The sequence below is a fragment of the Dipteris shenzhenensis genome, chromosome 10, assembly GCF_047967505.1.
Source record: "Dipteris shenzhenensis isolate YYH24624 ecotype China chromosome 10, Dip_SZ_1.0, whole genome shotgun sequence".
In the NCBI taxonomy this organism is placed as follows: domain Eukaryota; kingdom Viridiplantae; phylum Streptophyta; class Polypodiopsida; order Gleicheniales; family Dipteridaceae; genus Dipteris; species Dipteris shenzhenensis.
Window position 1 is genome coordinate 29,395,880 of NC_141605.1, and position 17,300 is coordinate 29,413,179.

The 17,300-nt window shown below is 43.1% G+C and overlaps 1 protein-coding gene across 2 annotated transcripts in view; it reads left to right on the top strand.

Annotated features, from left to right (window-relative positions):
• LOC147897661 (uncharacterized) overlaps window positions 1–17,300 on the top strand; it is a 69,136-nt gene that overhangs the window by 39,849 nt on the left and 11,987 nt on the right. For both annotated transcript variants that reach the window (XM_087379971.1, XM_087379972.1), the window contains 2 exons: window positions 9,388–9,510; window positions 9,599–9,682. In XM_087379971.1, coding sequence (XP_087236097.1) covers window positions 9,388–9,510; window positions 9,599–9,682 — 207 coding nt within the window. The remainder of the gene's footprint in view (window positions 1–9,387; window positions 9,511–9,598; window positions 9,683–17,300) is intronic.

The window sequence follows — 17,300 nt, forward strand, 5'->3', positions numbered from 1 at the left end:
AAGAGATTCTGTTTAATGCTTTCGTTATTCTTAATTTTATATGGGCTTGTATGTGTGTATTTCAAATGCATGTACGAGCAGCCCTCAACTCTCAAAAGAAAATGCATCTCATTATGTCAATTATTACATGTAGAAAATCAGCCTTTTTGCAAGCTCTAAGCAAGCAAGAGTCGTTTTTTAAAATAATGTTCTCCTAACTGTGGTACTATATTCAAGGTTCCATGCAAACAATCCCTTGTGAAGCCATTTGTGCTAGCTATAAGAAAGCAGATATTGACAGTAGTTTTTTTTTGTGGGAATATGTTGTCATGTATCCCTGTCTTGTAAATTTTTATGTCACTTCTTGGGTTGTGATATTAAATTTATGCTGGGAAAATTGTGGAAGTGTAATTTCCAGTGATTAGCTTAAATCACGCCCCCCCCACCCACAAGAAAAAGAAGAAAAAAAAAACTCCTATTAAGCATGAAAGATACTCTGAGAGCAATGTTCAAGGGAAAAGTACATCATGCGAAGCATGAAAAAAACAAATATTGTAAGAGGGCAAATCAAATTCCTGTGAGAGAGCTAGACAAAATCCAAGGTTGAGGTTGAAAGTGCCATCTCAACCCTGTGGCTCACTTCGAGAAGAATGGGTAACCACTCCACTTCTTGAATAAGACAGTCCTTTTGGTAAGGGCTGTCCGTGAAGACCCTTGTATGCCTCCCTAGTGTGTACCATTTTTGTAACATGCAACGGTTAGTGATTGTGTAATCACAGCGAGACCTTTTTTTAAATTTTATTCAAGGCGTATTTGTGTATGCACCAAAGATAGGAAGTGAGAGAGAGTTTACGGTTAGAGAAATGGAGTCGGTAACCAATTGGGTCACTGTACCCACCATAGGGTAGCATTTGCTTTAAACTTGAAGAACTTGAAAATACCAAAGAAACTCCTCAAGAGTGCATGGAGATGTGACTTTGAGGATAACACCTTGAACATAGAGAGCTGACCTGCAAAGCCTGAGAAAAATTTCAGCCACAACCAAGGCCTCAATGCTGCCCACACTGACGTTGTAGACAACTGTGCGAGGCTAGTGCTGATTCAGTAGACCTTAACTTGAACTTGGATCCTACCAAGCTCTACACTATAGATGACTTAAATACCAACATCCGGATGGGTGGTCTGCCGTAGTATGGGATGCGGAAGATTCTTTTGGGTGCATCAGAACTCCTTAGTGGCGGGGAATTCAGAACCACTGCCAATGGGCCATGGAAGACTATAGTTGGCATAAGGTGCATATTTTGGTGATGATGATCACTCGAGGAGTTTTGGATTTGGTGAGTGGGTGTGTGGCCAAACCTACCCAATGGACTACTGTTTGTTACCCTAAAGTAGTTGGGTAACGGATGATCGTAGACTTGCTAACGAGCAAGTGGGTCAGTGGTAACTTTCGGGTAGAAAGTTGAGGGCTGTAAACTAGTTGCAGCTCGAATTTGTTTTCCTAGCCTGACTTATACCACTGTAAGTCTTATTTTAAGGGAAGGAGAATGTTACATCCCCACCAGGATGTAACCACCTATGGGTTTGCGAACCCTAAGCTGACTGAATTGGTCTTGGACTAGACATGGGGAGTTAGCGTGGGGTCTAACTAAGGGTTAGGACTAACATAGGGCTAAGACCTAACTAGCAGAAGAGGTCTAGAAGAGCTGGCCGTGTAGCTAAACTTGGGTGGAGTGATCCCCAAGCTAGGGCAGAGCCAAATATAGCCTAGGTAGCCCTAAAGTAGGAGTTGCTGGCTATAGATGGTTAAAGCCACATAAAGTAAGATGCCTAGCCTATAAGTATAGGTTAGGGGCTCAATTGATGGGTCCAGAGGATGCATTCCTCCGTGCTGGCCAGAGGGCAGCAGCTAGGGTGAAGGGCTTGTGGGTGAAGGGCTTTTGGGCTCCTATCCTAGGCTATGATCTAGACCTTCTCCTTTAGTGCTAGCCTTTGTCATGGCTGAGTTTACCCTTCACCTCCGGAGTGCCGACAGAAACTCAGTACGAAGACTTTGTATAAATGGATGCTCAAGTATGTGTGGGTGTGTGGATTTGTATGTGTGAGAGCATACTTTTATACTATGGTCTACACCCACTGTTGGGCGCTGATGACGTCAGTGGGGATGTCATAGTAGCTAGTCCCTGCTATGATTGATGGAGTTTATGGTTTTCAATCTTATGAGTGACTCTCGTGAGATTGAAACTGCACTATGTTGTTTTTAGAGGATGATTTTGGAAATGTTCCTAGATTCATCTAGGTATAGACCTACTTAAACCCTAAGACGGAAATACTTTTCCTAATGTTCTCCAGTGGATACCAGTGAATAGGGACTTGTCCTAAGGCTTGAGAGACTGGCCTATGTAGCTTGTGCCTGTCTGTCTTGGGACTAGGGCTTATAAAGGGATCACGTCATATGACAAAATCACCTATTTAGGATTCTACTTTGCACTTGTTGATGTAGCCGGTGTGTTACCCTGCACTTGGAGGGATGCATATGACATTTCCTTCTTAACTTGACGGTAACTGCATCACTTTCAAGTAGTCCTCGAATATTTGTGGGAAAAAACTTTTATCTAACCATATCGCTTCATGGGTCCCTCAATCTCTAAACTTTGTGTAGAATTCACGGATACGCCGTTATGACCCATGTTTCTACTTATGGTAAGAAAGACAAAAACAAATTCTGAAGACACAAACGTGAGAATCACTGGTGATTTTCAGGATTTTCTTTCGAACCTTGCTCTACAGTACCTTCTCACGAGACAAATAATCTCACGTTATGTTTCACGTGGTTTTTTCTTCTATAGAGCTCCCAATGTCCCTACATGGGTCTAGATTGTCACATGTCCGTTTTTTAAGGCCATACTTGGATGTTCCTTTTTAACCCTTCTTGGGATTCCTTTTAACCAATCGCCCCTAGGCACAATCTAGACCTAGGCCTTTAGACCCACCTAGTCATGCAGATCACCATCGTGTCTTAGCGATGACCTTGACATTGAATCCCTTTGACCATATCTAGAAAGCACAATGCCGACTGGCCCATGTTATCTTAGCTTGACATAACATTGCTTCCCTCTTCAAACATTAGCGTCCTCAATGATGAAATATGGGAATGTTGTCTGCATTTGCACATGGATTTTCAGATCGCCTAAGATAGAGGTAAAACATGCCATGCGGCCAACACCGTGGCTATCTTTCGATTGCGTACTTGCATTGTTCCTTAGTCTGGGATTTTTGTTGGTTTGCGTCTTGCATTTCGTCTATCTCTTGAAAGAAAACAATACCCTCGATTAGTGAGTCACCTAGGTGCAAAAGTAGTTTTAAATGAGAAACATGAAACATCGGGCACACCTTACAACCTTGTGGTAATTCCAATTTATAGGCCACCTTGCCTATTTTTTAAAGAATTAACCACGGCCCACAATATCAGGGTGATAACTTAGCACACTTTCTTGCAGTGAAAGATTTGGAACTCTGAGAAACACTTTTTCTCCTCCTTTATATTCTCTAAAATATCTATTCTCGTTCGCATATGTCTTAGCTCTATCCATAGCTTGGTGGATGTTAGCTCTTGCAAGTGCTAGCATCTCCCGCATCTAAACAACATACTAGGTACTTTCTAAACAACATACTAGGTACTTTTTGAGGTATTTCAACCGTAGTTGGATTTGTTGGTCTATAACCATAGCTCAACTCGAACGGACTTATTCCCGTAGAGGAATGTTTTCTATCATTGTAGGCAAATACCAACAATGGCAACCACTTGTCCCATGGATGTTGCCTCAATTAAACATATGCTCTTAGCATATCCTCTAAAGTTTAGTTGACTATTTCTGTCTAACCATTCGTTTCAAGATTTTTACCACTACTCATTCCCAACCCAATCCTAGTACTGTAGTGCAAAAACTGCTTTAAATTTCACATCTATGTTTGACACTATGGATCTAGGTAGTCCATGTAGACGAAATATATGTTTAATTATCAAATCTGCTACTTGCGGGGCACTTACACACTCTCTAATCGGAATGAAGTGAGCTGTCTTGCTACGATGGTCCATGACCACAAGGATATAATCATATGATAAGATCATCCATATACAGTATGATAATGATGATGCTATGGCTGCAATCTGCGAGTATTGTGGATTGGGTGCGTGCTTGAGACCATATATGACTTTCCGAGTCTCAACCCTTGTTCTTCTGTGCTTTTTGGACAAACCCATCTGCGGTTACTGCATATATATATTATATGTGTATATATATATATATGTGTATATATATATATATATGTTCTTTTAGGTCTCCTTTCAAAAATGCAGATTTGACATCCATTTGCCAATGGCTTTGCAACTGATGCGTATTTGGTTTGCCAAGAAGTCTTGCCTTGTACTTGCCAATGGATTCATGTGCTTTGAATTTCTTTTTGTGAACGGCTTGCATCTAACCATATTTTTCCTAGTTTGAAGATTAACTGGATCCCACGTGCGGAATCTATTTCTTGGGCCATGGCATCTTTCAATGCACATGTTGAAGCTATAGTTGTAGGTCCAAGATGCTCTTTATTGCATGGGTTGGTCAAAGAGTACACGCTTACATTTGAGCTATGAAGATGGTTGTCAGGATCTACATGTGCGGTTGATGGAATTCCACTCGGCTCTCTTTAAGACCCCCCCACCCCCCCACGTAGGATCCTTTCCCCGTTCTTTATCTGCTCTTCCTTTTTTGATAGGTTTTGTGTCTCAAAAGATAAAGTCAGAAGTGGTCATCGAAAGTTTTGCTTATAGTCAGAAGTGGTCAGCGCAAGGATTAAGAACTTATTGTAATATGACGTATAGAAAGAGGAGCTTTTTTATGCACTGACCCATCTTTCTTTGTATGCAGCAGTCTTCAACCTTCTGTGAAAATTAAAGAACGTAGTAGTGGAATGCAAACATCTGAAAATCGGACTAACGTGTAGGCCATCTGATGGGCTATCCATAGATGCCACTTATACCTTGGTATGTGCCTTGTAGGCCTAGTTATAGTCAGTTAGGACTATTGGTACAGTTAGTTTATGTACCATCTAGGTCAGTTAGGACACTTAGTCCAGTTAGGGCAGTTAGCCCTAGGGTTTTGTTATGTTGGCTCTCCCTTGAGCCTCTACACTTGTACTTGCAGCATTTTGATCATAGCAGCTCGTTTTTGGCTCTCTATCACTCTATTTTTGAGTTTCCATTGCCTGTCACACCCTACAGTGGTATCAGAGCAGGTCAGGGTTCAACCCTCCATCCATCGGCAGCCTCCCCGAGCTTTGTCCTCGCCTTTGGAGCTGTTTTGGGCAGTCTTTCAAACTGTACGGAAGTTTTTCGCCATACGTGTGGGCATTGAATGCTGCTCTGTACAATTCGTGCCAATTTTTTGATGCATTTAATGCTGCTATCCTACTGTACGGAATTGACAGCAGTGCATTTACTGTCTGTATGGGGATTGCCAGCAGGTCTTTACTTCCGTACGGCCTCATTTGGCATTTGTTTGAGGTCCTTTCCACCACCGGATCTTGATTTTGGAGCTTTTGAGGCATTTTTGGAGCAAGACTCTCTATCTGGTGCATTGAAGGTCATACATTTCAGTTTTTTGGGGCTGGTTACTACACTCTTGCGGTATTCGCACTTCGTTTGCATCAATGGCTAGTCACAAGGATGATCTTTTTGGGATGATTGGGGCGGATGACAAGCTTGATGGCACCAATTATCCCATGTGATCATACATGATGGGACATGTTTTGGTTGCCAAGAATCTATGGCATATTGTTTCAGGTTCTAAGGCCAGGCCTACACGCACTGTGACTTCTGGTGCTACACCTACAGCCTTTGCTTCTTCAGGTGATGGGTCTTCAGGTGATGGTTCTAATGCTACAGCTAGGACACTTGCACCTCCTACTCCATGTGCTTTGCCTCCTTCAGAGGAGCAAATTCAGTGGGATGGTCGTGATGCCAAAGCACATGCCTTGATTGCTCTGTAAGTGAAACGGGTTATTATCCCTTATATTCGGTCTTGCAAGACAGCTAAGAAAGCATGGGATCAACTTGCATCTTTGTATCAGGTGCGGAATGAGGCGAGGGTTGCCTTTCTCCGCACGCAGTTGAAAGATTTAAAGCTTGATGAGGGTGGTAACATGGATGCCTATCTCACTAACGTGAAGGATTTGAAAGAGCAGTTGGTCAACATTGATGAGATTATGCTTGATTCTTAGCTGGTTTCTAATACCTTTGATGGGTTGCCTGATTCATATCAAGGCTTTGCTACTACATTGAGGTTGGTTGCAGGGGGTGATGTCAATCATTTCTCATTTGACCAGCTTGTTGCTCTTCTTCTTCAGGAGGAGCAAAGTCGTGTGAATCACAATGCTTCTATGCTAGTGATCAAGTTTTGCTGCCCATCACACACAAAAAGGTAAAGGGAAGGTTTCAGCTGAAAAACCATTCTCATTACGATCATTCATATGGTGCCTCTTCTTCTGGGGATAACAAAAAGAAGAAGAGATGTAATTATTGCAGGAAACTTGGGCATGATATTTCTGAATGCAGGAAGGCATAGCATCTGAACGGAAAAAGAAAGAGTCTGGTCTTGCAGTATCTGGTTCTTCTAGTGCAGAAGACTGACATGAGTCCGCTAATTTCGCACAAGACCAGCATTGGGTTTTCTTGGGTACATGTCAGTATAATCCTGATGTTCATGATGCTTGTACTCTCAAAGAACCAGGCATCACGAACATCTGAAACTGCCATAGCAAGCACATCACTTCGTGCAGGAAGTTATTCAGCTCATTGGTCATCTGCTGCGAGATATTCAGCGTGATATGCCTATCATTCATCAGGATCATTTGCACAGGGCTCTTGACTAGGAAAGAGCTGAAATCCAGGAGCCCAAAAAGGTACCCCGTTCGCTCCTTGACACATAAAAAGACATCAAACAAGATACTCCTCTACCAGCCCGTACGAGAGCAGCTGTCCGGAAAGAGCATGCTAGTTTCGTTGCTTATGCTTTGGTTGCTACAGCATGCAATGCAGAGCCTTTATGTCATCAAGATGCCTTTCAGACTGATTGTTGGATGAAAGCCATGCAAGCTGAATTGGATTCTATCCATCAGAATAACACTTGGGAGTAAGAATGCAGGAACTAAGTGGGTTTACAAAATAAAACGGAAAGTTTACGGTTCAATGGACTGTTACAAAGCCCGTCTTGTTTCTAAGGGCTATGCACAGCAGCATGGCATTGACTTTGGGGAGACTTTTGCTTCCACTTCTAGGATTACTACCATTCGCATTGTTATTGTCTTTGCTAACCACTTTCATTGGGAGATACATCAGCTTGATATTAAGATAGCTTTCCTTCATGGGCATTTGCAGGAAGAGGTCTATGTTTCCCAACCTCTTGGCTTTGAGGTTGCAGGTTTTGAAAGCAAGGTATGCCGCTTGGAAAAAGCCGTCTATGGATTGACGCAGGCAGCTCGGGCTTGGTATTCTTGGATTCATACTCATTTGCTCACACTTGGCTTTCAGAACAGCCCTACAGAGGCTACCCTTTACATCCCTGCACGCATGGGACAGATTTGCTGATTTTAATCCTTTATGTGGATGACATGCTTGTGACTAGGACACATGCTCAACAAATTGCAGATTTCAAAATTGATTTGCAGAAGATAGTTGTCTGATCTTGGTCTTCTGCACTATTATTTGGGCATCCAATTTGCTAGCAGTGAGGGGGGCATTTTGATGTCACAATCCAAGTACATTGGACAGCTTTTGCAGCGTTTTCAGTTTGAGGATTGCAAGCCAGTATCCACACCATTAGAGGCTCGTTTTCACTTCTCTTTTGAGGATGGCAGCGGTACATGTGATATCACTCTCTATGAGCAGGCAGTTGGTTGTTTGATTTACCGATGCCATATGAGACCTGATGTAGAGTATGTTGTCTCATAGTTGAGCAGATATATGCACAGCCTATCTATGCACCATTGGCATGCCATGAAGCGTGTTTTCAGGTATCTTAAAGGCACTCAGCATTTAGGCCTTCTTTATGGGGCTGATACTTCTCTTGTCATGCGTGGATTCACTGATAGTGACTGGGCTGGTTATTCTGACACTCGTGTGTTACATAGTGGCAATTATTTTATGCTTGGTACTTCATGTGTTTCTTGGTTCAGCAAGAAGCAGAGTACAGTTGCTACTTCTAGCTGTGAAGCTGAGTATAGAGCAGCTTTTACAGCTATAGTGGAGTGTGTTTGGCTTCGGAAGCTACTTGCAGATCTTTGTGCATGTCAGACTGCTCCTACCGTCGTCTTCTTTTATAGTCAGAGTGCTTTGGCTGTTGCACGGAATTCAGTTTTCTATGCTCGCTCAAAGCACATTGAGGTTCACTATCACTATGTCAGAGAGCGATTATCAATAGGTGATATTGAGTTGTCTTATGTTCCCACTGAAGACAACTTGGCAGATCTTTTTACAAAGGCTCTACCTCGACCTAAGTTTTAGGGTTTTCGGCAAGCTTTAAACTTAGTACCTTTTGTAACTTGATTTGTTGTGAACTCTGTATAGTCATAGGTTGCTATATCCCACGGGACGAACATGTGCAACCATGACACTAGATATTTAGGTATCTTGAGCCATGTCCAGGATACTTCAGCCCATACCATGGAGGGGGGTTTGTAGGCCATCTCATGGGCTATCCATAGATGCCACTTATACCTTGGTATGTGCCTTGTAGGCCTAGTTATAGTCAGCTAGGACTATTGGTACAGTTAGTTTATGTACCATCTAGGTCAGTTAGGACACTTAGTCTAGTTAGGGTGGATAGCCCTTGGCTTTTGTTATGTTGGCTCTCCCTTGAGCCTCTACACTTGTACTTGAGCTCTGTATCACTCTATTTTTGAGTTTCCATTGCCTGTCACACCCTACATAGCCATTTGCAGGAACTGCTTTCATTGACAGTGTCTGGCTGGGGGAGAACACCCGGAGTTCTCAAGTGGGTGATATGGTGTTATTTTAGGCTATTTGCAAATGTGTGTGTGGTTGCTTCCAGCCAAGCTTCAATCGCTGAAGGCATCACTTCTGCAGGAAGATACTCCTTTGAAAGGGCTTAGTCGAATTGCTTTCAATCTTCAAAGTAGTTTGCGTTTTTGTATTCTCAAAACCTTTTTTTTTTTGGAAACATGGGACCACCATAAAGCTGAATTTTGACAGCTGTCAGCTAATCTGTTGACAAAAGTTTTACTGTTTTAATAAAAGTACATTGTTAAGTATAGAAGGCTACAGGCAGATGCTTCTGTTTTCACCTTGAATGCAAAAAATTTGGTGGAACAACTCTAATTGACGACTTTTTTTTACAGCCTTGCAAAGGGATACTGCTATTTGGACCTCCTGGTACAGGAAAGACAATGCTTGCAAAGGCTGTAGCCACTGAAGCTGGTGCAAATTTCATAAACATTTCAATGTCTAGTATTGCTTCAAAGGTGAATTGGTCACACTTTTGCCTTTTGTTTTGTATCTTACTTAAGATTTGATGTGAAGTTTCTTACTGATGGTTGTTTTTGGGAACAGTGGTTCGGTGAAGGAGAGAAATATGTGAAAGCTGTGTTTACTTTAGCAAGCAAAATTTCTCCAAGCGTTGTATTTGTGGACGAGGTACTTGTGGAATCCCTCACTGTTTCTCCATTGTATGACTTTAAGAGTGCTTTCATGGATCATGGGAAAATAAATTTAGATACAAATTTTCGAGGGCAACAGAAGCTCCAAATGCAAAAAAAAGGAATAAATTCTTACCAGGGATTAGCCACAGATGTGTGGACAACAAACACTTGACTGAAACTCTATAGCTTGAACTGTGTATACCCCAAAATCTGCCCCAAATGTGACTGCTGAGAAACTGAGCTAAATGGTACTTGAGCAAGTACATTGATACCATTGTCTTTTCTTCCAGGGATACATAGATATGACTAGTGTCCTTGACTACTCAGAGTAGAGATGCACCCTCTCTTCATACACGAGGTAACCTGAAACATCTGCTAACCTGGGTTTCTAGGATCTCCTTTTATCTCCGTGCTAATCTGCAAGTATAGACCAACATCAACATACAAACGCGGGATACATGTGGTAACGGCTACCCAATTGTAGATCCCTCAGGATTACCCTCGAGCTACAGTTTAGGCACCTCGGACCATAGTCCATCCCAAGTAAGGCTACGCCTCCCATACCACACATCCCCATCTGTGCGCATGTCATTAGGGAGGCATGGAAAGGCTCTCGACCTAGTTGGGTATTCTCGAGAGTCTCCTCTCTCTCGAGTGATCACATTTGAGCAATGGCTCTCACTTATATAGATGTGCGGTGTCTTAGGTATCTCAAGCCTAAGACTCTCCTTAGTGTACCAAAGGTACTACCTGTTCTAGGTAGGACACATGACCATAGGCTAACCTAATCACCCTAGCCACATTATGTCCATGTGTGGACATAACATTCTCCCTGCCTTAATCAAGAAGATGAATTCTGGGAATTGACTTTGAAGAGAATCAACACTTCGATATTATTGCAATTGAGACATGCTTCATGGGTGTGTTTTGCAAAAAATGAACTTAAATTATTATCAAAACACAATTCAGGTTTTGTATACACACAAGAAAGCATCACAATATCTAGATTGCAGCAGTTATACGTTTCCAATGCATAACAATAGTATTGATTGTTAGACTCATGTGAATTTAAGTCAAATTGAGAGGCCGTCTACATTGGTCCACGAAAGATCCCCTTGAAGAGTAAACGACTTTTCATTAACTTGAAATTGTATTATGCGATTTCTATAGTCAATATTTACAAAAGGGTTCTTGGCAAAGAACCTCTCCATCCCAATCAATCGGTCTACTCAATGTAATCTCATAACATGAAATAATAGATCTTTCGAGTAATCCCGAATCTCTATCTGAAGATCTGAATTCAACTCTTTCCAAGATTTGGTGGCTCCATGCGTGAGATTAATGACATAGCGATGGCTACTAGGAACTGTGGGGATGCTCAGCTTTTGTATAAAATTGTGACTACTACCATTGTCAAATAACACATGAACTAATATCCTTTGACATATCCCACCATACGGACTAAATCATGGCTCCAAACATATCGACATTAAAATACCATTCCTCACAATTTAGATTAGAAGAAAAGACTTCAAGGCGAGCAACAATGGGACAAGGTTTATCTGGCCTGTATGGTTCTATAAAGTGGCTCAAAGGGTAAGTAGGACGCTTGAAGTTGAGTCATAGTCACAAGAAACGTTTTGTCAGTTTCGAGGTTTCGACAGGTTTTGTTTCGTTTCGTTTCGAATCTTCGGATGAAACGGATAGGTTTCGAAATGATACTTGATATATACAAGGATAGGGGCAGGTAAGACATGTTATATTCAAGTTTAGAGTGAACAAAGAGAAATACAAGTGTCAAGTCCTTAGTCAAGACACCCAGTGTCTAGGTAATCCAAAACACAAACACATTCAGAATTCAAGTCTCCTTTCTCAAGTTTCAATGTTACGCTCTAGCCGAGGTAGCATGACCTCGGAAGAATCAGTCGACATTTCCCTTAAAGGATCTATTTCTGTAATATATGTGTTTGCGCTTCATGTAAATGATCAGGAGGGATTTAATGTCAAGGTCCTAGGTGAGGGCTGATAGCACCAGACTAGGTAGATCTAAGGCCAAGGGTCTAGTGCAAAGATTGTGCCTAGGGGCAAAGGATTTAATGCATCCCAAGAGAGGGGTGAAATGTTGCATTAGGAAGGCCCTATATGGACGACATGTGGCATCTAGATCTATCTAGGGAATTGGGGCTTGCTGAGGCTAGAGAGAAGAGAGAAGGAAATTATTCACGTGAATTTTTGGAACGAAGATCTCTGTCTGCTTGCTAACCTTAACAAGAATTGGCTGGGAGGTGATTCATGGTGCTGCTCCCGTGATCTGCAGTAGAGTCTAGAATAGGAGAGTTGTGACAATTGGTATCAGAGTTAGGTTACGAAGTGGAGTGTTGGTGGCGAGTCGTCAACGGTGGCCTACGCAAACGGGTCGTAGAACGTGAGCGGGGAGATCATGTGGAATGATTGGCGGTGACCTGGGGGTCCCGTAACGCATTGACGGACAATTGGCCTACGAAGGTTTCGGAATCGTGGTTGGAGTTTGGGGCTGTTGGCGCTCCCGCGACTATAGCGAGATCAGAAAGGGGTGTGCCGTGACGACGGACAGCGGGAATTCGTGACGGTGCCTGGTGACGCAGTGCAGGCTGACAATTGGTCCGTGGTCTGCTTCGCTGGCGCACGTACGTGCAGTGATCTGCAACGCGAGCAGCTTGTCCGTAACCAGTGATTGGAGCGACGATCCAACAACCATTGGGAACGCAGATAGAGCGCAGGAGGGTCCTGCTACTCGTGACCTCCATGCGACAGACTCCTTCGACGAATTACAGATATATTAATTGCACGAACGACGTGCTCCAGTCAGAGCCATGCATGGTCACGTAAATAATTCGTAGATAGCAGCTTGGAGCGCAGCTGTGACAGAAGTAAAAGAAAGGTCTTATTATTCGCGAGCAGGCAGTACGTGGAGGCTGCAGGATTCAGAGACTCGAATTGCATGGAACCAAAAGGGGGGGTGGCTGTTCGTGGATGACCAGGGAGCTCTCTTCAACCTCCATTAGTTTCATGTTGTTTTTTTTTTCTCCTTGATTTAGTTTGGTGATGCTATATTTTCGTAGACAGGATCTCGTGAATAATCAGGCTGCATGAGGCTTTAATGCTGTAGCAAGGACAGATTATGCTTGAGGATATGCCTGTGTGCTTCAGTCAGTAAATTGCAGGAGCTTCCCTAGTATAGGGAAAAGCGCTATTTGGGTTATGCATGTATCAAATGCCTAGTCAGTGTGCATGTGGGATTGCAGGAATTCCCTAGTATAGGGAATTGTGTCAAACTGTTAGTACACTGAATTGTGTCAGCTAGTAAATACAGCTTTCTAGTGGTGTTTATTAAAAAAAAAAAATCAAACAGAACAAAACACCCATTGAACGGAATGGAAGCAGAAGAAGGGGCTTCCAGAAGGGACCCTGGTGAATCAGGAGTCCGGCCGACCCAGCAGGGATCGCGCCCAGTAGCTCATACTTTAGCTGGCAGGATTGCATTGCTGGAAGATGCCTTGCAACAGTTGTTAGCGCAGCAATTACAGACCAATGCAGGGCACTCCGAACTTAGGAGAGCGATACATAGTATGTTTGCCAGACCTTCTCGAGAGGAGAAGGGAAAGGCTTCAATGGAACCGGAGTCTAGTGTCCATACGGTCGAGCCTAGGAAGGCTAAAGTGCCAAATATTGCCAATTACAGACCGGAAAAGTATTCTGGTCGGATGAACGACCGTAGTTCCGATGACATTGAGACCTGGTTACACAAATGAGACGAGGCGTTCGCCATTTGTGAAATCGGAAATGACATCAAGAAGATCCGCGAGGCCACCCATATGTTTAGTGAGGCAGCATATCGGTGGTGGATTAAGCAACAAAAAGATGGTATAGCATCCACTATCTGGGAGGGGTTTAAAAGAGAGTTCAGGAAACACTTCTTACCTCTTGACGAAGCATCCGGAGCTTGGGATCAATATAGGAACCTTCGTCAGAGAAATTTATCAGTGGCAGAATACACTAATAAGTTTCGAGAGAGTGTAATGAAGGCTGATGAACCCTTGCCTCAATCAATCCAAGTGAAAGATTTCATATTTGGATTGAATGATCGAATAAAAATGGAAGTTCGGGCTAAGTACGCGAACACGTTAAATGATGCAATAGCTATAGCCCTGAACTATGAGGATGCCAAGGGCAGCAAGCCAAGTGGGTTTGCACTGGTCGGAACCCAGTATGGGTATCCGAAGAAATCTGGGTTTAAGAAGAAGTGGGCTAGTAGAGGGAGTGGTTCGCAGCCGAGTGGTCAAGCCAAGCAGGCGAGACCGGCTGAAACTCCTAAACCAAGTACCACCATTGGAGTGAAAAGGAAAGTAACCCCAATGGCAGCCCGGGCTTGGTCTAAGTCTCCCTTGAACCCAGAACAAAGGGAAAAAGCGAGGAGAGAAGGCTTATGTTTTGGTTGCCTTCAGCCTCACCAGTGAAAGGATTGTCCACGTAACAAAGATCGTCGGATGGCTAAGATGGTGATCTCAGAGTGCGACGTGGAGATGGAGGGAAGTCCCAGAGCGGAAGAGATGCAGATTCAGCTAGCGGGATCTTCTCACAGGTTAGTACCTTGTTTGTTATGTGTGTCTGTTGCTAAGCTAGTGACGAGTGCACCTGATAACATCCTATCTAAGGCCGCAACAACGGGGTATATAGTCTTTAATGATACGGAGTTAATTAAAATGAAAGGGCAAGTGGCCAATCATGATGTCATTGTGTTGTTTGACTCGGCGTCAACTCACAATGTGATTAACTCCAAGCTCGTGAAGAAGCTGAAATTAAAGATAAGTCCATCTGACTATGCGTATACAGTCAGGATGGCAGATGGAAGTTCAACTGAAGTATGGGACCAAAGGGTTACCCAGTTGGAGCTTCGGATTTAGGACTATGCTGAGAAGCTTGATTTTGAAATGACCAAGCTTGCTCATGCAGATATAGCCCTAGGTATGGCGTGGCATTCTAAGAAGAATCTAGCCATTGATTGAAAAAAGCACGTATATCAATTCAAGATGAATGATGTGCTTTATGTCTTGCGAGGTGAAAAAGATATACCTCAGGGACCGTTGGTTTCCGTGATGGAAATCCGAAAAGCTCAAGTAGAGTTTTTATTCTTTTGCACAGCATCGGTAGAGCCGGTTGATGATTCTTTGGCTAGCACTGATGTTACGCAAAGTGGTGAGATGGCTAAGTTGGCTAATCTTATAACAGAGGAGTTCTCTGAATGTTTTAGGGATGAACTACCTTATGGGTTACCTCCAGAACGGAAAGTTCAACATAAGATTGAACTGATCCCGGGGGCAGAACCTGTAAATAGACCTCCCTATAGAATGAGTTTTATTGAAGAGACGGAGGTGCGCAGACAACTGGAAGAATACCTCAAGTTGGGGCAAGTTTCTCACCTTTCGCTTCGCCAGTGATATTAAAGAAGAAAAAGGATGATACGTTTCGCCTCTGTATAGATTACAGAGCATTGAATAATATCACTGTTAAGCACAGGTATCCGATGGCTCGGATTGATGATTTGCTAGATGCATTACATGGAGCCGTGATTTTCAGTAAGATAGATTTTAAGTGTGGCTACCATCAGATCCGGATTAGAGCCGAGAATGTGCATAAAACCGCTTTCAGAAGCAGGTTTGGTAATTATGAGTTTTTGATAATGCCCTTTGGACTTACCAATGCTCCAGCGACCTTCGTCATGCTTATGAACGATCTACTACGTCCATATATCGGAAAGTTCGTAGTACATTTTATTTGACGATATCCTGATATTCAGTAAAAGTATTAGTGAGCATTGTGAACACTTAAGTGTAGTGTTCAGTACTTTGAGGAAAGCCAGTCTTTATGTAAATAAAAAGAAAACTATACTGTGTATGGTTAGGTTTGAATATTTAGGATTCATAATTACTCCACAGGGGGTAGAAATGGATCCGAAGAAAGTGGCTGCGATACTAACTTGGCCAATCTCTCAGAGTCTGACCGCGTTGCGATCATTCTTGGGATTTGTCGAGTTTTATAGAAGGCATATCAAAGGATATTCCGGAATAGTATCGCCATTGACTGATCTGACCTCAGATAAAGTACCTTTTATTTGGGGACAGAATCAACAAGAAAGTTTTAACACCATAAAACAAGCTGTGGTCACAGGACCGGTGTTAAAAATAGTTGATCCCCAGAAACCGTTGTTCCTGGAAACCGATGCAAGTGGCATTGCAGTGGGAGCAGTCCTCCTTCAAGAGGGAAGGCTAGTAGCCTTTGAAAGCAAGAAGCTTTCTCCCTCTCAAAGGAATTGGCCAACTCATGAATTGGAGTTGTATGCTGTTATCCATGCTTTGAAAACATGGAGGCATTACTTGTATGATTCAGAGTTTTATGTGGATGTGGATCATGATACTCTGAAATATTTTTGTAAACAGCCTGACTTGAGGGGCCGCTAAGCTAGGTGGGCAGAGCTCATGCAGGAGTTTAATCTAACAATTCGGTACCGAAGAGGAAAAGATAATAAGGTTGCTGATGCATTGTCTTGCATTATGCACAACCTGAGTTTCATGGTATTAGAGAGTGCTCTAATGACCGAGATAAGAGAAACTCAAAAAGTGGACGAGTTTGTCCAGAGCTTATGGCCTAAAGCTCATGCGTTAAAACCCGGGGAAAGTGAAAAGGATGACCTGGCATCCAGAAAAGGCCAAACTTATGCAAGATATACCATAAGGGATGGTATGCTAGTTAGAAATGGCAAGGTTGTAGTACCTAGTCAGAATGATCTCGGGCAGAGAGTCATTCGACAGTGCCATGATAGCCCGTGTGCGGGACATCCTTGGGTCGAGAAGACATGATCTCGTGAAACGAGATTTCTTTTGGCCAAAGATGAAAAAGCATATTCATGAATATGTGACACGGTGTTTCTCGTGTCAGGTAAGCAAGGCCGAGCGGGTGAAGCCATCTGGACTTTTACAGCCCTTGGAAATACCACTAAGTAAGTGGGAGAGCATTTCCATGGACTTTATTGTAGGGCTGCCTACGACACAAGGGGAGTATGATTCTATGCTTGTGGTGGTTGATCGTCTAACCAAGATGGCTCACTTCATTCCGACTAGAGAGTCTGTTAGTGCCCCGCAAGTAGCGGATTTGTTCATTAGACATATATTTCGTCTGCATGGATTGCCTAGATCCATAGTGTCAGACAGAGATGTTAGATTTACCGGTCATTTTTGGACAGCGGTATTTGAGACGCTAAGGACTGAGTTGGGAATGAGTAGTGGGGATCATCCTGAGACGGATGGTCAGACGGAGAGAGTCAACCAGACTTTAGAGGATATGCTGAGGGCATATGTGTCATTGAGGCAACATAGGTGGGACAAGTGGTTGCCATTGCTGGAGTTTGCCTACAATGATAGAAAACATTCCTCTACCGGGTTCAGTCCGTTTGAGCTGAACTATGGTTATAGACCGGCTAATCCAACTATAGTTGGAGTACCTCAGAAATGCCTAGTGCCGCGAACTTTGTAGTTCAGATGCGGGAGATGCTAGCACTTGCGAGAGCTAATATCCGC